This window comes from Drosophila innubila, chromosome X (genome assembly GCF_004354385.1).
Source record: "Drosophila innubila isolate TH190305 chromosome X, UK_Dinn_1.0, whole genome shotgun sequence".
NCBI classification, from domain to species: domain Eukaryota; kingdom Metazoa; phylum Arthropoda; class Insecta; order Diptera; family Drosophilidae; genus Drosophila; species Drosophila innubila.
The window spans coordinates 35,087,239-35,110,534 of NC_047626.1; the positions used below are offsets into that span (position 1 = coordinate 35,087,239).

At 34.8% G+C, this 23,296-nt stretch overlaps 1 protein-coding gene and 1 long non-coding RNA gene across 2 annotated transcripts in view; both read right to left on the reverse strand.

The window, feature by feature from the left end:
* Positions 1 to 596: 596 nt before the first annotated feature.
* The window catches only part of LOC117794010 (carbonic anhydrase-related protein 10), a 132,787-nt gene continuing 110,087 nt past the window's right edge, over positions 597 to 23,296 (reverse strand). Inside the window, exons 6-7 of the mRNA XM_034634473.1 lie at positions 9,328 to 9,511; positions 597 to 870 (exon numbers count right to left, since the gene is read on the reverse strand). Coding sequence (XP_034490364.1) covers positions 848 to 870; positions 9,328 to 9,511 — 207 coding nt within the window. The 3' untranslated portion in view covers positions 597 to 847. The remainder of the gene's footprint in view (positions 871 to 9,327; positions 9,512 to 23,296) is intronic.
* Positions 3,377 to 3,867, reverse strand: LOC117792607. The gene is made up of 2 exons (XR_004618189.1): positions 3,794 to 3,867; positions 3,377 to 3,763 (listed from the first exon to the last, which is right to left on the reverse strand). It is a non-coding gene; the product is annotated as an uncharacterized LOC117792607 (long non-coding RNA).

Consider the following 23,296-nt stretch of genomic DNA (forward strand, 5'->3'; position numbering starts at 1 on the left):
AGCCAGATTTAAAAATTCTAAAAAAATACACCATTTTAAAAAAAAATGTTTTCGTCATATTGGGCCCAATATCTATAAAAAAAAGTGGGTTAGTGTTATTCTCCGCTAGCAGAGCCGCTTCGCCTACTGTGCAGCTTTCGCCATCAACACGGTCTGCCGTCCGCAGTGAAAAGATCATTTTTATCTTAACATAGTTTAATCTTTACAAGATTTATTGTAGATTTATCTGGGCCCAGTATATAGATCAAAGAAAAGTGAATTTGAGGTAAGATGTAGACTCTGTTACCTAGTTTTATAAAATGTTCCTAAAATTAATGTTATATCATGTCGATGAGTGGAAATGAGGGTTGAAGTAAATTCCTTGGAATGCTGTGTTTTATCAGATTAACTCCAAATTTATTTTATTGCTATAAAAATTTGGGCAACACAGTGTTACACCCACTATTGCGATTTTACAGTATTTGACGACTATAATTATTATTGCTAATTGTTAATACCATACACTTACAACATGCAAATCCCATACAATATTTTATGAGATATAAAAAAAAACTGCAACACTTACACAAGCTTAAATGGCCCGTTAAAAAAAAATATTCACACTAAATACTAATTTATTAGTAGTATAGAATTTTTTATCATATGTTTGGGTGTATGAATATATATTCTAATTGCTATTTCGCAATGCTACGCCACTTTTTAAATTTATTTCGGTCTTTCTTCTGCTATTTCTGTCACAGATCATCTCTCTTCAATATAACTGTATATATGGTTAGTGGAAGCTCCTGTTTCACGCCGCACGCTACAAACGTCTCACGATTTAAATTGCACGTTGTGGCATAGACCTCTAGTTTTGTTTCCAACTGGTCGCTGTATAAGTGGCGCATGGAAAGAAAAAGAGAAAAAAATTTTAATATGATTAGTTAATCAATCAAAAGTTCAAATACATTTTAAACAAGAAAGAAAAGTTATCTTCGGCACGCCGGTGATGTAATACTCTTGCAAGTTGCAACATCCAAAGGCTTTCAACAAGATTTAATAAAGATTAGCATTTCCGCTTGATTTTCGCCGAACAGCTTATTGTAAATTGACATTAAATAATTCCTAAACCCTTAAAAATATACATATATGAAGATATGTCCTAGGGAGCTCCGCCAACGCTCCGGCTCGTTTCGTTCGCGAAACTACAGTATATCAGGGGTGGCACAGAAATCTCTGGAGATTTTAGCTCGAGCTGATTTGCAAATCTCTCAAACCAAACCGGAGGTGAAACAGAATTTTGAGAGATTTCCTTTTTCGGAGAATTTAGTCCGAGTAAACGAGCAAAACGAGAACGGCAACAACGAGTTGCTACCGTTCACCAAAAAAAATGTACATAAATGTATTGTTATTTTTGTATTTGTTTCTAAAGTCGATCCCAAAGTGTTGGCATTATATTTGATAAGTGTGAAAATAACAAAACTTTTGTGACTAAACACTTGTAAATTAAATACAAAAAATTCAGTGATTTTGCCCGTAAAAAAATGTAAGTTGTGTGATAACCCTGCGACCATGTCAGCTGCTTAGTCTCTTACTCGAATGCTTGTGAATGGCAAAATTGATTTGTTTACATTTGTAAAGTGCAAAAAGAGATTTTAAATATGCCTCTTGCAAGATTGCTGGCCAATGTTTTCTTGCGGAGAGAAAGGAAAGGATCGAGAGCAGGTTTCTTCGAAGCGCATCGGATCCACTAGCGACTGCAGACAGCACGTGTGCGTTTTTTATGTTGTTTATGTACAAGCACAGGAAAAATAATAGCTATTCTTATTTTGAACAGATTTCGATATAACTACCGTGTCGACAAGGACACATGTATGTAACATGTAACTTTTTCTTTAATTTACACTAAACTCTTCACTGCTAAGAGATGAAATTTTGTCAACCTCAACTAATATTTTTTTTAATGTTCATTTAATATAATAAAACGCAATAAAAATATGGTATTATATAAAAATAAATAGTTTGAAATTGATTCGAAAACTTGTTGACATCTCGCTTGCTCGGGAAGTAAATGACATATTGCACTTAAGATTTTATAGACAATTTATATAATTAAAAATCATGAATTAAAACATTTGTAATATTGAAATGTGTTAATACAGATAGTTATGAAATTGATTGACCTTTCCAAAACAGAAACACTCATTATGGATAACAAGCTTTATATTAGTGAACTTGATCAAATCTCCGGCAAAAATGATGGAGATTTAAAAATAATCTTGAACTGGGGTCTGTGTCACCTACAATCTCCTAAAGTTGATTTTTGGTTGGTTTTAAGTTGGTTTCGATTTCTGTGGCACCTTTGCCTTATTAAGTATAATATTTTTCTTGATTAAAGTAAGTCCCACAAAAAAAACCTCTACACGAGGTAAAAGTCTAGTGACGAAAGCAATTCTTAGCCCCAAAATTTCTGATATCCAATTTAGTGAAGAACAAAATTCAGTTGAATATAAAAATTTTAAATAAAAATATAAATTAATAAAAAAAATAAACGAAAATTGGCATTGTGCACTGTGCGCATAAAGGGTGATCTTTTTTGTACATAAAATTTCTTTCATATTTAAAAAAAATTTGTTCTTTAAGGCCTGTCTCCAGCAGACCCGGAAATAAAAAATCCTGTCAAACTTCATAAAAAAAAACCGCAGCATTTTTTTCCTTTTTTTTATATGAAGTTTGACAGGAATATATATATTTCCGAGCCTGCTGGAGACAGGCTTATAATTATAAAGAAAACTAGGGGCCTCCGTCCCCTGCTAGCTTCGCTCGCATTGTTACAGTCGAGCATACTCTACAGTCAGAGACCCCGTACTTACTAAGAAAAAAAAAAATTTTCATACTAAGACTTGGTGCGAAAGGCGACTAACAATATATACAGCTAAGTTTTTTTTATTTAAAATTTTTATCAAAAATACGCGTCGATTGATACCTTGATGACCCAAATCCGACAGCTGGTTCAAAGGATAAATAATTCTAATAAAAAACCGCATCAAACAAGAATTCCACAAAAGGTTTGCGGCAAACTATCTACAAGCCACATCTATAATTGTACAATCGGACATCAGCAATCTTACTATTGCCGCTGTATACTGTCCTCCCCGCTTTACAATCTCTGAAGATCAATTCATGCAATTCTACAATTCACTGGGACAGCGATTTATAGCAGCAGGAGACTATAATGCGAAACACCCGCACTGGGGCTCTCGCCTTGTGACCGCAAAAGGAAGGCAGCTATACAACGCAATCATAAAACCAAGCAACAAACTCAACTATGTTTCCCCGGGTAGTCCTACATACTGGCCAGCAGACCCCAACAAACAACCAGACATAATAGATTTTGCTGTGACAAAAAACATCCCACGCAATCTGATAAGCGCCGTAGCACTTTCGGATCTTTCATCCGACCACTCCCCCGTGTTATTAAATCTACTCCAATCCCCGGAATATGTGGAATATTCTAATAGACTCACAAAACACAGAACCAACTGGCTCAAGTACAAGAAATACGTTAGCTCTTACCTCGATCTTGCTCCGCAGTTCAACATCGAAGCGGTCATCGACTGCTCTGCTGACTTATTAGAATCTGTACTTGTTGCAGCAGCTAAGATCTCTACTCCACAACGCGCGCATGTGCAGACCAATAAACGTAAAACTAATCTTCAAATAGAACAACTTGTTCTGGAAAAGCGACGATCGCGACGTGAATGGCAGTCTCACCGGTCGCCATCTACAAAACAACGCTTTAAAGCTGCTTCACGCAGACTCAGCAAAGCTCTAAAGCATGAAGAAGCAGATGCCCAACGCCGCTACATAGAGCAATTATCACCAACCAGTACCAAGCATCCTTTGTGGAGGACTTACCCTACGCTAAGTGCGCCGATCGAAACGGTAACGCCTATAAGAAACTCCTCAGGCTGCTGGTCCAGTAGCGACAAAGACAGAGCTAACACATTCGCTGCTCACCTACGTAATGTATTCCAACTAAATCCCGCAACAAATTCGTTTTTACTATCATCCTGTGCATCTCATAGTCCTGGCGAACCTGAACCACCTGAATTTTGTCCACATGAAATTGCAAAAGTCATAAAAGAACAGATGAAACCAAAGAAAGCTCCAGGCTGCGATCTAATAACTCAAAAAATGATCATTGAACTTCCAAACTGTGCTATTTCCCTCATCTGTGAACTTTTCAACGCGATTACAACACTCGGCTACTTCCCAAAAAAATGAAGAAATCGGTCATTATAATGATTCCCAAACCTGGAAAAGATCATACAATACCATCATTGTATAGACCAATAAGCCTACTACCGTGCTTGTCTAAGCTTTTTGAAAAATGCCTCTTGACGCGCATAATTCCTCATCTGAGAACTCACAACAAAATCCCAACACATCAATTTGGCTTCCGAGAAAAGCATGGAACTACCAAACAAGTTGACCGAATAAAATCAGAAATACGTACAGCTTACGAACATCGGGAATACTGCAGTGCAATATTACTCGACGTCTCTTAGGCCTTCGACCGAGTGTGGCTTGAAGGTCTCATGCATAAAATCAAATCGACGCTCATAGTGTACACTCATAAGATTCTCGAGTCGTACCTCTACAATAGGGTCTTCGCAGTGAGATGCAACACTACTACATCTGATGATCATATTATAGAAGCTGGAGTTCCCCAGGGAAGTGTATTGGGACCAACATTATACGTAATTTACACAGCGGACATCCCCATAAACGAGCGGCTAACAACATCTACGTTTGCCGACGACACCGCAATTCTTAGTCGTTCCAGATGCCCCATTAAAGCAACAGCACGTCTAGCTGAACAATTGGCAGTAGTAGAGAATTGGCTAGCCGACTGGCGTGTTAAAATAAATAAACAAAAGTGTAAACACATCACGTTTACTCTCAACATGCAAACATGTCCTCCGTTAGCACTGTCTAATACGCAACTCCCACAAGCCAAAGAAGTAACGTACATTGGCGTTCATCTTGATAGGCGGCTCACCTGGCGTCGGCACCTTGAAGCAAAAAAAACGCAGATTAAACTGAAAGCCAACAACCTCTATTGGCTTTTGAATCCCCGATCTCCTCTCAGCTTAGACTACAAGGTTCTACTCTACAATTCCACCATAAAACCGGTGTGGACCTACGGCTCGCAGCTTTGGGGAAACGCGTGCAGTAGCAATATTGATATCATCCAGCGAGCACAATCACAAATCTTGAGGACTATCACTGGGGCACCATGGTATGTTCGAAACGAGAACATTCATAGATATTTAAACGTTATATACGTCAAAGATGAGATAGCAAGACAAAAGGCGAGCTACAACAATAAGCTATCTTTGCACCCAAATCCTCTTGCTCAACGGTTAACTCGGGTTTGCAGTCGAACCCGCCTTAAACGAAACGACCTTCCAGCCCAGCAATAAGCCCTTGGGGCACCGTTGATCATATTAAGTCAACATAACTGTAAGTTAAGCTTTAAATATAAGATTTGATAAACTTATTGTAAGTCTCCCTTGGAGAAGATTCAACAAATAAAGGCAAAGTAAAAAAAAATAAAAAAAAATAAAAAAATTTTAAATAAAAAGTCAGTTTGTTTGTTTGTCTGTTTGTCTGTTTGTCTGTTTGTCGGTTTGTCGGTTTGTCTGTTTGTATCAAAGCGCTAAAAAAGCTTTGATGTGATGATTAGGATAAATTCCTTTTCGAAAATCTAGAAATGTTTTTTCTACGACTTCTTGAAAAAACAGCTAGTTTAGCGGGAAAACGCTAAATCTCGCTAAAATTGAAACCTCAACAGTTTCACTGCGCAAAAAGTAATTTTTATGTACAAAGAAGCTCACCTTTTTTGCTCACAGTGCACAATGCCAATATTCGCTTTTTTTTTTAATTTATATTTTTATTTAAAATTTTTATATTAAACTCAATTTTGTTCGTCACAAAATTGGATATCATTGTTTCTTTTTTGCATCGGACCACTATATCATATAGCGCCCATAGGAAAAATCGGTAGAAAATCAAGTTTTAGCATGAAGAACTTTTTTGTTTTATGAGATATCGTAACCAAACTGATACAATAAACATATGATTTAATTTTATATATCCTGTTTAAAGTTGGTTCAAATCGGACCACTATATCATATAGCTGTCATAGGACCGATCGGGCGAAAATCAAGTCTTAGTATGAAAAACTTTTTAGTTTTATGAGATATCGTAACCAAACTTATAGAATATGCATTTAAGTCAGTCTTATACATCCTTACCGAAGTTGGCTCAAATCTGTCCACTATAACATATAGCTGTCATAGGACCGATCGGGTGAATATTAAGTCTTAGCATAAAAAACTTTTTTGTTTTATGAGATATCGTAACCAAACTGATAGAATATAAATAAAACTTGGCTTTATATTTCCTGTCCAAAGTTGGTTCAAATCGGAGCACTATATCATATAGCTGTCATAGGACCGATCGGGCGAAAATGAAATCTTAGTATGAAAAACTTTTTAGTTATATGAGATATTGTGACCAAACCTATAGAATATGCATTTAAGTTAGTCTTATACATCCTTACCGAAGTTGGTTCTAATCGGTCAGCTATATCATATAGCTGTCATAGGACCGATCGGGTGAAAATTAAGTCTTAGTATGAAAAACTTTTTTGTTTATATATATCATATATCATATAGCTGTCATAGGACCGATCGTGCGAAAGTCAAGTCTTAGTATGAAAATCTACAATGTTCTATGAGACATTGTAACCAATATGATAGAATATGCATTGAAGTTAACAAAATGTTTTTTAATTTTCTCCACTGTTAGTTTTTGCCATAGTAATTACGGGGTCTCCGACAGTCGAGTCTGCTCGACTGTAGCACCGGCCGACTAGTTTTGTTTTTATGGTGAGTTTTTATTTTAATTTTTTAAAAACCTTTTTTTTTTTCTTTATTACTTGAGAATGTCTAAGCCGACTTTCAAAAATTTTATTTTTATTGCATGCTAATGAATATATCTCATATTTATTTAAACAAAGTCTAAGACTTAAACTAGTAGTTTAAGAGACATAAATTTTCGAACTAAGAAAATTATGATTTTTTGTTTTGCTTTTTTTTTTAGATTTTTGTTGTTTAAAACTCTAGGAAAAGTCGAAAAAATGTATTACATTTTGTTGACATGTATGGACAGGTTGTATAGGGCAATACGAAGTTTGGTTTGGTACAGATAACTTAAAAAAAGGTTTTCATACTAAAGGTTGCTTATCGACCTTCGTATTGATCGTTCCTGTAAGAGCTATATGATATAGTGGTCCGATTTCTACCAAATTTGGTTGGGATGTAATGGGCAATTAAAGATACACAATTTATGAGTTTGATTGACATACCTCCAAAAACTTTTTTATTTTCCAAGATATTTTAACCAAACTAAAAAATTGTGTATTCTATGTTGTCCTTTACATCTTCACCAATTTTGGTTTGAATCTGTCCTCTATATTATATAGCTGTCATAGGAACGATCGATCAAAAATCACGTTTTAGTACAAACAATTTTTGAGTATGTTGAGTATGTTGTAGTACGTACAATTTTGCGTTTTTTGGTATATGAGGGGTTTTTTTTTGGCTGGGGGGTTCGGAAGATATTACCTGTTTGCTGAATATATACATTTTTCTATCTGTCGAAAATCACGTTTTAGTACGAAAATTTTTTTGGTTTTATGAGATATCTCAACCAAACTGATACAATATGCATTTAACTTGGTCTTATATTTCCTGACCAAAGTTGGTTCAAATCGGACCACTATATCACATAGCTGTTGTTGGCGCAGTTCAGCGCATTTTTTATACCCTGAGCCCATTGAAAATGGGCAAAAAAGGGTATAATGTGTTTGGCAGAATGCATGTAACAGGCAGAAGGAGGGGTGGCAGACCCCATAAAGTATATACATTCTTGATCAGGATCAACAGCCGAGTCGACCTAGCCCTGTCCGTCTGTCTGTCCGTCTGTTTGAACGCGTCGATCTCAGATACTATAAGTGCCAGAGACTTCAAATTTGGAGTGCAGGCTTGTGAATACCATACGCAGGTCAAGTTTGTTTCCAATTTTTAATAACACGCCCCCTTATCCCACAAATTGCACAAAATGATTTACAGGCGCAATTTTTTACATAGCACTCCCTAACTGAACAATCAGTTGAAAATTTCAAAGCGATTGACCCATAAACAGAGAAGTTATTTTGGAATTACATTTACTTCAATAATTACATTTGCATGGCAAATCGAACGTGCGAGCGAGACAGCATGTATACGTTTGAATGCAAGGCGCGCACAAAGACAGTACGAAGTAGTACCCATTTTTTTTTTTTGGTACCAAATAAGAATCGAGCGATAAGCAAAAATATTATCGATATCATGTAATGAAAATGTTAATGTATAATTTATGTATATACAAAAATACAATTTGATTAAAATATAATTGTGTTAATATATAAGTATGTATTTTTGCATGGAAAATTCCTTATGACGTCACAATTTTCAATATAGTCGGGCAGAAGCTGATAGCAATGCATGAAATTGCATGAGAGAAAAAGCGATCATTTTGCAGCACTACATTTGCATCTTTGCCGAGCACTGAAAGCTGCAAAGCAATAATTTTAATTACTTATATTTCCGATTTCTCACTCATATATGTAATAAGTAGCTGCTTATTATCATTGTAAAAAAAAACTTTACATTTTCCACTTTAAAAATCTCATAAAATTAGACATTGTCTTTTATTTCAAATTTCGCGCGCACTGTAGCAGCCTTTGGCTGGCTCGAATGTGTTTCGTGAGAGGGAGGGAGTGGCAGAGGAAAATGGGTGCTGCCAGAATGCAGGCTGAGCAAAGTTGTAGTTTGTGGCTACTCTTGATACACTCTACATCGATTGCAAGCGATTACGATTACGACTTGCGATTTACCAATTTATCAATTTCTATTTATGAATTGGGGTTTACCAGAACGTTGTCTGTGTGATTTTTTTTACCATCTGTAGCAAAACGACAGAGATGTTCTAAATTTAATCAAGACATCTACAATCGGAGAGTATTATTTTCATAAAAACATAATTTTACACAAAACCGCTATAACGTGGTGCGCCAATTTTTAATGGAGTGAGTGTGTAAACAGCTTGTGGACGAATTCTTAAGTTAAGAGCTGTTCAATCTCTTTGCAAGACAAACATGAAAAGCTGCAATGGTCAAGTGAACATGCCGTACAGGGGTCCATATCAACTGATTAACTGACCATATCAACTCACCTTTGTAGTAGACCTCGTGGTGCATGGTGGGACAGGCGGACTTGCCGCTTGTTCTTTTCGTCTTGAAGTCAATGTTTGTTCGAATTGGTCGATGCAGAAGCGGCTGTGGCGGTCGATAATTGTTACCCAACGGCGCTTTTGGATGGTCAGGACTTCCCTGCATTAATCGCCGCAGTGCATGCAACTGAAAGAAAAGCATATAAGCAGTTTTATAAAACAATATAATACATCCATCACAAATCGTTTGGGATATTATTATTCAAAATCAATGGAGAAATGGCAAAATAACTTCATGTTAAATCAGAATAAGTTTTTATCAGAGCTCCCAAAATATGTCCACCAAAAAGACAGAAAAAAACTAAACGGTCGCGAAAACTCTGAGCGAAACACTTTTTGTTTCTCTTGTGTCTTCTGTTTTATGCTGTTCGGCGAGAGAGACACACGTTGCTCTCTCACGAAAACAGTTCAAAGAGAACACTGTCGTTTGACGCTCAGCAACTGAGCATCAGCCACTGAGCATCAGCCACTGAGCAAAACGAACAAGGCGGAAGCCTAAAGTGTCTTTTTAATTATTGTTGCGTTAGGCTTTTGTTGTTGCGTCTATTTCTCATGGCGGGCAAAGCGTTAAGGAGGAAGGGAGAAAACAAACAACTGAGGCACGCACGAAAAACATGCAAGCGCAAAAGACATTTTGGGAAAATTCTGCTCAACGAAGTGTCTCATGTGAACGAAATCTACGACCTTTTGAAAAAACCGCTAGTTTAGCGGGAAAACTATAAATCCAGCTAAAATTGAAACCTCAACAAACCATAAAAGCTACAGATATTTGCTATATATCATTGGAAATTTGTGTTTGAGGGCTTTTAGGCGTACCTTTAAACTATTTTTTTAAAGTACGGCTTTACCGATTGTTATTATATTTTTTTTTGTAGTACGCAATAATAAATTTGGCTGAGGGGCTTGGAAGATATTACCTGTTAACTGAATATACATTTTTAAGTACGAAAAACTTTTTGGTTTAATTAGATATTCCAACCCAACTGATACAATATGCATTAACTTGGTGTTATATATTCTGACCAAAGTTGATTCATATTGGACCACTATATCATATAGCTGTCATAGGACCAATCGGGCAAAAATCAAGTTTTAGTGTGAAAAACTTTTTTGTTTTATGAAATCTAAACCCAAATAATACAATATGCATTTAACTTTGTTTTATATATCCTGACGAAAGTTGGTTCAAATCGGACCACTATATCATATAGCTGTCATAGGACTGATCGGTCCAATATTAATAGCCTATTTCCACGTCAGCACATTTGGCTCATTCGACACCATTTTCATCACCATCAGTACAAAATCCGAATGATCATTGTGGCTCATTCATTATGAATGTGAAGATTTTTGCCATTCGCCCCGGCGAATTTCAGTTTTATTTTTTTTTATCGAACACGCGATGTTTATCGATAAGCTCGTGAAGAAAAGACATTATCACTTTAACCAGCTGTTTTGTTCAATTTATAAATTAGCACAAAATTTGCGCGAATTATATTTGCAAAATAAAAATGAAAATGTTCTTATTTTCAGCTTTTTATAATTTTTGCACAGAAATCGAACTGCTGATTTATATCGGGTGAATAGAAAATGTTTTAAAAGTTTCACATTTGGTCGTGAAAGCCAAAAATCTGACACATTCAAATCTAAGCAAATAGGGCATATGTGAGTGGTCGTGGAAATAGCCTTTAAGTCTTAGAATGAAAAACTTTTTTGTTTTACGAGATATCGTAACCAAACCAAATAGATCCTGACCAAAATTGACCAAAGTTCTAATCGAACCACTACATCATATAGCTGTCATAGGACCGATCGGGCGAAATCCAAGCCTTTTTTTCATAGTAAGTACGGGGTCTCTGACAGTAGAGTATGCTCGACTGTAGCAACGCGAGCGAAGCGAGCAGGGGCCGGAGCCGCCTAAATTTCTTTATATTTAAAGAAAAATTTTTTTCTTAATACGAAAGAAATTCAACAACTAAATTTATATATTTTACTATCTGCCTGCATTAATGATAAATTACAATGTCAAAAGCAATAGCAAATGCAAAAATTTCTGATATCCCACAAAAAAAAGCCTCTACTCGAGGTAAAAGTCTAGTGACGAAAGCAACACTTCTGATATCCGATTTTGTGACGAACAAAATTTAGTTTAATGTACAAATTGTAAATAAAAATATGAGCAAGTAAAAATAAAACGAAAATTGGCATTCGGCACTGCGTAAAAAGTAATTTTTATGTACAAAGAAGCTCACCCTTTATGCGCACAATGCACTGCGTAATACCACCTAATCTGTTTTCCTTTATTTTTGATAAATATCATTTAATAGTTCTTGGCGACTTTAACTTACCCAGAACAACTTGATCATATAACCCTTAAGCCTCTGGAATCAAAATACGAAGAATATTTATCTGAGAATTTTGGTTCTAGCATGATTTTTGCTTCAACAACACGAATTTAATGTTGGTTTGTCGAAAAAAGTTCACCTGAAAGCGCCAGGTGAAAAAGTTGAATGACAGTCGGTAGACGGTCTTAGTGGGCTAGGCGAAAAAATTTAAATTTTATTTAAATCTAATAAACGTTTTTAATTAAAGTTAATGCACAATTCTTTATCCAAAACAGAAATAAAATAATGAAAATTAATTATACATATATATTTTAGTTTTTGAAGCAGTTGGTTTTGCTATTGAGAAAAAAATGTATGTGGAATCTTACTTTTTCACAGTTTTTTGATCACCATTCAAAAATTTGGTTTATTTGATCGAATTTCACACTTTTCACTGGTTGAACTGCTTTCTTACCAACGGCAAAGCTGGTAGTTGGCAGTGCAGCGGGGATGGATCTTCGCCTTTCTTATCAAATTCCTCGGATCCCATATTACTTTCAAAGAAAATTTTTTGCCCTTATCGCAGACTCTACTGCTGTAAAGTACTATTTTTTTTTTTTTTTTTTTTTAGCAGACACAAAAATCTTAAGAAATTTTTGAACCTGCTTTTACAAAAATTGAGAAGCGAAACGCTGTGGCTCTCAAAATACTTAACTGAGTGCATTCAAACTTGCATCTATCAATTAGTGATGAATTTTTCGAAAATTATATTTGACGGTTTGACCGCAAAACCGTTTAGATTCAGATAAAATTGCATTTTTGTGATGACCGTCTGTAGACGATCTTAGGTTATAAAGGGTTAATGAAGAGGCAAATTCCTCAATCCCAATCACTCAACATCACTTTATGAACGGTTTTCTTGACATATTTGTTTGCTCAATTATTCACTTTCTAAATTCTCGAATTCGGCAGCTTCATTTATGTTTTGATTCTGATCCGGAACGGAATCATTCTCATATTCAACTTAGGGGTTAACGATTGTTCTTAACACATCAGTAACGAACTTTTTTCATAAGTCATATTTTCGAGTTGAACGAGCTTCTAAGCCGAATTGACCGGTCCGAATTGTGTGTCTGTACCACAGTTTTAACCAAAAATAGGCTGTAAATTACTTTTTCCTATCACATGTTATATGAACATCGCCACTAAACTTTTCTATAAGAGTTAGAACTCGTGTTTTGATGCCTGCATACCTTCAGCTCATCCGACTCGATTTAACAAACCTCCATGGTTTTTTCAACAACTTTCTTAACAAAAAACGCTTCGCTAGCGGTGCTACAGTCGAGCATACTCAACTGTCGGAGACCCCGTACTTACTATGGCAAAAGCTAAGACTGGAAAAAATTAAAAAATATTTAGTTTTCTCGGCTACATAAGACCAAATTAAATGCAAATAGTATCGGTTTTAGCTACGTATCTCATAAAAGAAAAAGTTTTCATACTAAAACTTGACTTTCGCCCGATCGGTTCTATGGAATCTATATGATACAGCGAAGCGATTTAATCCAACTTCGGTCAGAATGTATAAGACCAACTTATATGAAAATTTTATGAGTTTGGTTACGATATCTCATAAAACAAAAATGTTTTTATGCCCTGAGCCCATTGAAAATGGGCAAAAAAGGGTAAAGTGTGTTTGGCAGAGTGTATGTAACAGGCAGAAGGGGGCGTGGCAGACCCCCCAAAGTATATATATTCTTGATCAGGATCAACAGCCGGGTCGATGGAGCAATATCCGTCTGTTTAAACGTGTCGATCTCAGAAACCATAAAAGCTAGAGACTTCGAACTTGGTATGTAGGTTCAGAACCAAACTAATAGAATATGCATCTGGGCTGGTATTATACTTTCTGACAAAATTTGGTTAAAATCGGTTAACTAAATCATATAGCTGCCATATGAACGATATATCGTAAGTGAAGTTTTAGTATGGAAAAGATTTTTGTTTATTGAGATATCAAAACCAAACTAAAAGAATATGCATCTGGGCTGGTATTATACAACCTGACCAAATTTGGTTAAAATCGGTCCACTATATCATATAGCTGCAAAAGAGACGCTTAATCGAAAATGAATTCTTAGTAAAAAAAAGTTTTTTGTTTTTTGAGATATCTTAATCAAACTGATAGAATATGTACTTAACTTGGTTTTGTCCATCATAGCTGAAGTTCATTCAAATCGGTCGACTATATCATATAGTTGTCATAGAACCGATCGGTAGAAAATCAAGGTTTAGTATGAAAAGTTTCTTTTTTTTAAGACATCCGAACCAAACTGATAGAATATGCATTAATGTTGGTTTTGAACATTCTGACCAGATTTGGTTCAAATCGGCTCCATATATCGTATAGCTGCCTTAGGAACAATTGGTCGAAAATAAACTTTTATAAAAAGAGTACCTGGGCTCAGGGTATCCAGGGGGTAGGTGAGCGAAGCGAGCAGTGGGCGGACCCCAAATGTTCATACCGATTTGCACCAATTTCGATCATAATGTGTAAGTCCAACTTAAATGCAAACTCTATTAGTTTGGTTACGATATCTCAAAGAACAAAGAAGAATTTGCATACTAAAGATTGATTTTCGACAGATCGGTCCTATGGGAGCTTTATGATATAGTTGTCCGATCCAAAAACGAAACAAACTTGATCTGCCTGCAATATAGAGGAACCTACATACCAAGTTTGGTGTCTCTACCTTTTAAATTGTTCCTATAATTTGGATGTGCAATTTTCTATGTCGATTTTTGGGCGGCAAAAAGGGCGTGACCAAATTCTGAAAAAAACTTAATCTGCTTGCAATATAGAGGAACCTACATACCAAGTTTGGTGTCTCTAGCTTTTAAATTGTTCCTATAATCTGGATATGAAATGTTCTATGTCGACTTTTGGGCGGCTAAAGGGGCGTGGCCGAATTCTGAAACAAACTTGATCTGCTTGCAATATAGAGGAACCTACATACCAAGTTTGGTGTCTCTAGTTTTTAAATTGTTCTTATAATTTGAATATGAAATTTTCTATGTCGATTTATGGGTGGTAAAGGGGGCGCGGCCGAATTTTGAAACAAACTTGATCTGCCTGCAATATAGAGGAACCTACATACCAAGTTTGGTGTCTGTAGCTTTTAAATTGTTCCTATAATTTTGATAAGCATTTTTCTATGTCTTTTTTTGGGCGGCAAAAAGGGCGTGGCCGAATTCTGAAACAAACTTGATCTGCTTGCTATATAGAGAAACCTACATACAAAGTTTGGTGTCTCATACAGACGTCAGGACGTCAGGACCGACGGACATTGCTATATCCACTCGGCTATTGATGCTGATCAAGAATATATATACTTCTGCCTGTTACACACATTTTTTTAAAACAAATTTAATAGACCCCTGTAGTTTTTTTAAGTATGGGGTCGAAAAAAAACTATGTTGTTCACCTGGGCTCAACTGCATCACAGCGATTGAATCGAGTCGGTGGCGGAGTTTTCTAGTGGATAAAAAAAACTTGCCATATTTGCATTCTACAATTTTTTTTTTAACTAGCAAGTTTAATTTTGTTTTCCAATTGAAGGCATGTTTATGAATCACTTAAAATAAAATTCACAAAACATCACTTAAACTGCAGTGGTGTTATTACGGCTTATAGCCAGATGCATTTTGCCGTCCTCGAAATATTTTTGAATTTTTAATGAAGCCTGATTATAATACTTCCAAACAAATCCCTCAATTCACGTTGGGCAGGTTTGCAAATATGCCCAGCCGATTCTCCACCATAGATTTTAATGTCCAATATCTACCAGAAACTTAATTAATACAATTATGTAAGCACAGAAAGAAGAAAAAAAATTATTAATCAGGCCTGTTCCGAATACCGAACGTTTTCAAAAAGTAAAAACGAAATGAAAACGAACGTTTTACTATTTGCTGTTCCCAATTCCGACCGAAATGGACTTGTTTTAATTTTCGAAGTCATCGACCGTATCAGTTGTTTTAGCCAATGAAGAGGAAGCAATTGCTAAAATAATATAAATTGCTAATTTAATTCTGCAAAATGCCGGCAATTATGGTTATTGGTTGCTTTAATTTTTGCACTACATTTTTTTTGTCACCAGCTGATTGTCTGGCTTGTGCATATCGACATGAACCAGAGTTGTCATGAATTAAAAATAAAAACATTCAATCTTTAATTTTTCTCTTAAATTTGATCAGAATTACATAAAACTATTTTTGAAAATTAATTTTAAATATTTTACGTTAAAAATAGCTCATAGAAGCTAAATTAGACTAAAATTTCGTTGTTCGAATATTATTTATCAATTGAAGTTACTCTAGCAGCTTTCGATTGCGAGACTTTGTTTCGATCACAAAAAGTAAAGTGGAATTTAGAACAGATCGGTTTAGTCATTGCCGCTCGATTTTTTTTTGTATGCAACATTTTATAGATGTTCATAAAAAAATTCTTTCAAAATATACTTCAACTCAAAACAGTTGAAGTAGTGATGTTAAACGGTTCTAAAAATGTTCAAGGTTATTTGAATTTTCAGTTGATTGTTTTAGGGAATTATTTTAATGCTTTATGAAGCATTTATTTTTGATTCCACTAGCTCAACAGCACACGTTTTGAAAAGGACAATTCTTGGCGGAGTTCGGATCAGCAATCAATACGATTTGCGGCAATTCCACTCGTTTTCGGAATTCGGAACAGGCCCGAATAATCTTATTTTAAAGATGTATATAAGTTTGTGAAAGTATAATGCTCTTTAAGATCGGCTGAGTGATTTTTAAGTAATGTTGAAAAACGCACTCTCCTCTTTAAAGCTTTTAAAAAGTGTTAGATTTTAAAATTAAAAAAAGTTTGATTACAGAAAAATTTGTTAAATGATGGTGACAACTTGGGCTCCAGGAACATTAAGCAAACTCTTTTCATTTCTTGCATCCATTATGCTTAAAAACTCGTTGCTTAATATTTTTTTCAACTGATTGTATTAATGCAATGATTTTGATAATTCTGAGCTGTGTTAGCATCTTTTAAAGTACATTATTTAAATTTTTCCCTTGGAATACAATACATAAAAATTTTCTTTATAATTTCTTTATTTTGAAGAATTACCCAAAATTGTACAAGTTGAATATATTATACATCGGATCTATTTAAATATATAATAGATCGGAACACTCAGAAAAAAATCCTGTCGAAACGGTCGAAAATCGTTCCCAAACGTAGTTAAAAACAGCGTGACACAGTTTGGTCCTATAGGTCTTTTTTTTTACGAACGAATGGGAATAATTCAGGAACATATTAAGTTCTAAGAACGAAATATTCAATATTCATTCAAAAAATAAAAAATAAAGTTTCTTATGAGCTTGCAAGCAAGTTCCAATTAAACAGAGATAGCGTCTTAAATGAAATAATAGCGAATAATGTAAGAATTATAAATAATTTAATTATAATAATTTAAATTGCAATGTACTTACATATTTTTATAATTAAACTTAAAAAGTGTTCTTGACCACAGTAGGAAACGAACCTGGGCTCTCCGAAACTGAAGCGGTGACTCTACCCAGAGAGCCATAATAGCATCATTCGTTTTATATGTCATTGTAATGTTGTTAAATATCTAACGCCTATTATGCTTCATGAATCGAATTTTATGTATCGAGACAATGGGGTCACAGTTTGAAAACAAATGTAGTTGTTTTGTCAACCAAAAAATAAGATCAGTTCGGTCACGAATCATAACCAAATGTGCTTGATATTTTTCGGTCTATTTTCTTTGAGTTAACTAATTGAAAATATTTTAGATCGGAACTAACTGTTTTTTAACTAGTTGATTACAGAAATATTTGCTCCCTTTTTATTACTAGTTGCCATACTGGCATTTCTAATCAACCCGGTACTGGTTGCATTACACCCAGTTAAATTGTCATATCATTTCAACTACTTTAAAGACAGTTTTAGAATGACAACTGACAAGAGTTCCGGTTTGGGATGTTTGTTAACCCACACAAATCTAGTCCTGAGTAACCAGTTAAACTCTCATCTCATTTTAACTACTCTTAGCACAGTTTCAGTGGGACAGCTGAAAGAATTTATGGTTTTTGTATTTTTTAACTCACACAAATCTAATTCCATTGCAACCAGTTTAAATTTTCATCTCACTTGAACTACTTTTAAGACAGTTTTAGGGGATTGTTGATAGGAGTTCTGATTTGGGATTGTTTTTAACTCACACAACTTTAGTCCTCTGTAACCAGTCAAGTTCTTATCTCATTTTTTTTAAGGTAGATTATCACACCCAAATCTTGTCCGGTTACAAGCAGTCTAACTGGCCTTATCATTATTTACTAAACTACTTTTCCTTGTACTAGTTGCCTTTATACTAGATCTAGCACTATTCGTTTTTTGGCACTACATAACTTTTTCCTGCAGGAAGACCTCGATTTCACAAGACAATGTTGAAAAGATGAAATAATAGAACTACAAAAGTATTCTTATTGAGATGTTATCAGTTTCTCAAACACCTTCGGCATTACGGATAATTTGGAAATACCCCAATAGTTTTTAAAGTCGAGCTTGGAACCATGTTTGGGAATTGAAATTACACTGCTGAATTGAACCATACCCAATTTCTTTGATAGATATGGGGCCCCATAAAACAAACAACATTTTTTTGTTTTCTATAGCAAAGTTTTTTTTTTTAGAATTTTTTAAAAATTGTTTTGATTTTCTTGCCTTTATTTTTAGAGGTGAGCCCACTTTTGTCATCATTACTTGAGAACGCCAAAACCGATAGAATACAGCTTTAGTTTTCCTGAAAGCTTATGAATATATCTGTAATTTATTTATGCACAGTCTAAGAGTTAAACCAGTAGTTTTACAGCTATAAATTTTTGAATTAAGAAATTGTTGAGCTTTTTTTACTTTAAAATTCGAGGAAAACTCGAAAAAAAATTCTGAACTGCGGCTTAACCTCTTGTTGCATACCTGCATTAATTGAGCGTCGTTTAAGATATGGCTTATTAAAACCTATGGAGAGACGGCTAAATTATTAGGAAACAAACAAACATATTTTAAGTATTAGTTGATTCTCGATAGATTAGTCCCATGGCAGCTATGGATATGTTATAATGGTCCGATTCCAACCAAATTTGGACAGGTTGTAAATGACGATACGAGGTTTATTATTTGTAAGTTTGGTACAGATAACTTAACCCGAATATTCCCAGCGTTACCATATGGTAACAAGCAATAGGAAATTCCTAAAACATCATTTTTAGACAAGATATTATCATTAGATTAATTTTAATATGATATTCTAAGAGTAATTTGTTGTCTCTAACCGATAAAAAGTTGATTGATGCATATCCTGTGAGTTTAGTTGAGATATTTCAGAAAACAAAACAGTTTTCCATACTAAAGGTGAATTTGACCCCGATTGTTCCTATGACAGCTAAATTTTATAATGCACCGATTTGGGCCAAATTTGGTCATATATATGTAGTATGCGAGCCGTGGATGAAAACACTCTTTGTAGATTACGTAGATAATGTTTATTAATGATAAAATTCAAATTTATTATGTAGGTATTTCAATTACATTTCTCATTTTTAATTCATGTTTGAAATTATCCATTCATAATTTTTATATTTCAAGTTCTCTGAATGTCTCTTTAGCAAACGAGCGCACAACTAAACACTTCATATCTCAAGGAGGAGCCCCCCTGTTGGATAAAGCTTTGCTTATTCGTAGTTTGTGGTATTAAAAAAAACTGTACGTTGTTATTCCCAGTGTTACTATATGGTAACAGCCGAAAAAATGGTCTTGCCGATTATCCTGACAAGGAGCAACAAAAAAAAAAAGGACTTTTTCGGATTAAGCGACCTCAAATTTATCAGTCCTGAAAGTTTCATGAAAAAAAATAAAAAAGTTTTTCATGCTAAACTAGTGTTTTAAATTTAAGACTGTGGATGGATGATTAGCTTTCAGAAATAGTAAAGTTTTTGTCTATCGGCTTTGGCATTCAAAAAAAAACTCTGCCATAGAAATAAAATGTTTTTTGGGGTATGGGGCCCTGTATCTATCCAAAATAGTGGGTTTGGTTCAGTTCTGATTTGGGCTGTTCCCTAGTGTTATAGATGATTGCTTACAACGGAATGGAAAAGAACCAGAGCTTACGGACAATTTCAATATTGAAAATAACCGTAAACATAGGGTAGCGGAACGATACACAGGTACACATACTGGCACTCCATCAGAACAATGCTAAAAACTAGGCTTGATTAAACTGAGTTCGTTAACTAACGAACTTTCTGTGATGACAGGACCAAAAATGCAGTTATACTTTTGTAAAAAAAAGAATAGGGTGCATTGGATAGAAAGTTAGAGGACGAATAAGTAGTCTGGTAGTACTCCACAAATAGATCGGCTGCCACCTGACCAGTTCATTTCATACTTCCATTAGAAACAGAAGACGGCAATGTAAAAGATTTGAACTTCATTTTCACAAAGTAGATATATCCAGGATTTTGAGCGAATTGTAATCGACAACTTAATCAAATCACTGCGGACGGCAGTTCGCGTTAGTGACGAAAGCATCACGAAGGGTGCGAAAGGAGACTAACAATATATACAGCTAAGTTGGAAAATTTGCTATGACTGTCCGATCAGATCAAGTTATATACTGATCGAAAGGTTTAGTTCTAACTTACAAAATGGCGTACTAAAACTTTTTCTAACCAACCTGGGTCATGAGATACGGGGGTGTAAGTGGGAGGGGAATAATTTAGATGGTTGCAGCTTATGGGGCCGTTGGGGTTTTTTGGTAAACTTTTTTATTTTTTAAAAATTCTACTTAAAAATACGCGTCGATTGATACCTCAATCACCCAAATCCGATAACTGGTTCAAAAGATAAATTTGAAAATTTTAGTGGACTTCTCAAAATGAAATAAAAAGTCAGTTTGTTTGTCTGTTTGTCTGTTTGCATCAAAGCGCTAAAGAAGCTTAAATGTAATGATGGGGATTTATTCCTTTTCGAAAATCTAGAAATTTTTGTTCTACGACTTTTTGAAAAAACCGCTAGTTTAGCGGGAAAACGCTAAATCCCGCTAAAATTGAAACCTCAACAGTTTCCAAACCATAAAAGCTATGTTCTATATATCATTGGAAAGGTGTGATTGAGGGCTCTTATGCGTACCTTTAAACTTTATTTCTAAAGTACTCAGGTAACATTTTACAGGTGAATTAAAGTTTTTTAACGATTTCTATTAAATTTTAATATGTTGTAATACGTACAATTTTGCGTTTTTTGGTATATGAAACATCAATTTTGGTTGAGGGGTTTGGAAGATATTACCTGTTAAGTGAATAAACACATTTTTCTATCGGTCGAAAATCCCGTTTTAGTACGAAAAACTTTTTGGTTTTATGAGATATCTCAACCAAACTGATACAATATGCATTAAACTTGGTTTTATATATCCTGACCAAAGTTGGTTCAAATCGGACCACTATATCATATAGCTGTTATAGGACCGATCGGTCCAATATTAAGTCTTAGTATGAAAAACTTTTTTGTTTTACTAGATATCGTAACCAAACTAATAGAACATGCATTTAATTTAGACTTATATATCCTGACCAAAGTTGGTTCTAATCGGAACCACTATATCATATAGCTGTCATAGGACCGATCGGCGAAATCCAAGTCTTAGTATGAAAAACTTTTTTTTTTATAGTAAGTACGAGGTCTCCGACAGTAGAGTATGCTCGGCTGTAGCAACGCGAGCAAAGCGAGCAGGGGGCAGCCCACTAGTTTTTTTTATAATTAAAGAAAAAATTTTTTTAAAATATGAAATACGTTCAACAACTAAATTTTTATATTTTACTATTTGCCTGCATTAATGATAAAGTTACAATGTCAAAAGCAAAAGCGTTTGCAAAAATTTCTGATATCCCACAAGAAAACCTCTTAACGAGGTAAAAGTCTAGTGACGAAAGCAATTTCTAGCCCCAAAACTTCTGATATCCAATTTTGTGACGAACAAAATTCAGTTTAATCTTAAAATTTTAAATAAAAATATAAATTAATATAAAAAAAAGCGAAAATTGGCATTCGGCACTGCGCAAAAAGTAATTTTTATGTACAAAGAAGCTCACCCTTTTTGCTCACATTGCGGAGCCCCCTAGTAAAGTATATATATTCTTGATCAGCATCAACATCCGAGTCGATAAAGCCATGTGTGTCTATCCGTCTGTCCGTCCGTGTGAGCGCCTTGATCTCAAAGATTAAAGGAAATACAGATACCAAACTTTCACACGCAGATCACAAAGGCGTTGGAGCAGGTCCAGTTTGTTTTAAATTTTTGTTTCGGCCCGTTCCACCTCCGCAAATCGCGAAAAACTGCCCGACTGTGTAAACACAAGGATCTCAGAGACTATAAGAGGTAGAGTAAAAAAATTTGGCTCACAGATTTAGAGTATATCTCTACGCAGATCACGTTTGTTTCAAATTTAAGCCACGCCCTTCCGCTCCCACAAATCGCGAAAAACTACCACACCCACAATTTTTTAGTTTATACGTTTTTTATGATGATTACTGTTATTTATTATTATTATTTATTATCCCACTGAATCGCATCAAGATCGGACAAGTAGAATGGCAGTTATGGCGAACTAATGTTTTCAAAGAAATCCAAATAATTTCTTTAAAGTACTTATATATATATTGAAATAAGTAACGATTATAGAACATAATCGGAATCTTGACTATAGCCTTTCCCACTTGTTTTATTTATATTTATAATATTTATATAATTTATTTATTAAATTGTATATTGTTCGTTACAAAATCGGATATCAGAAATTTTGGGTCATCTAGACTTTTAGCTCGTAAAGAGGATTTTTTTTTGAAGATCTTTCTTCTCTTTACTTTCTACTTTCTCAAATATTAACCGATCTCGATTAAATTTTCAGCACACGTCAGGACTCGTCCCCCCATTCTCTGAGCCAAGTCTTAAGGCTGCAGCTTGAAAACTGCTTTAGTTATTCGATTTTATATCATTTACGTGGGCGTGTCCAATATTTAAAAACAACTTGATATATGTCAACATTCTAGGAGTATTGTTATTAAATTAGGTTGCTCAAGCTCTTATAGTCTCGGAGATAAATGTGTTCAAAGTAGTGTACCATATTTTGTCACGAGTCTAATAGGCTCTAGTACACATATATTTTTTTTTTGTACGGAGCTAAAAATCTGCATTTTGGGAACAGCGATGTTTAACCGCTGCACTATGGGCGATTTTTCGGCTTAGGCGGCATAAAGTCCAAGATTTCATGGTAGCATAATCAAAAAATGGCTTCATTTATTAAAAGTAGATACTTCAGTTAGATTAAAAATATTTTTTTTCGGGTTTTTTGTGGCAGCTCTGCAAAGTCAGCTGATTTTTCACAAATCGTAATGTGAAACTTGGCGCCCAATGTGGTGACTTTAAAAAGCTGATAAGTAGGCAACACTGTTAAAAGTAAAATAAGTTTTATAT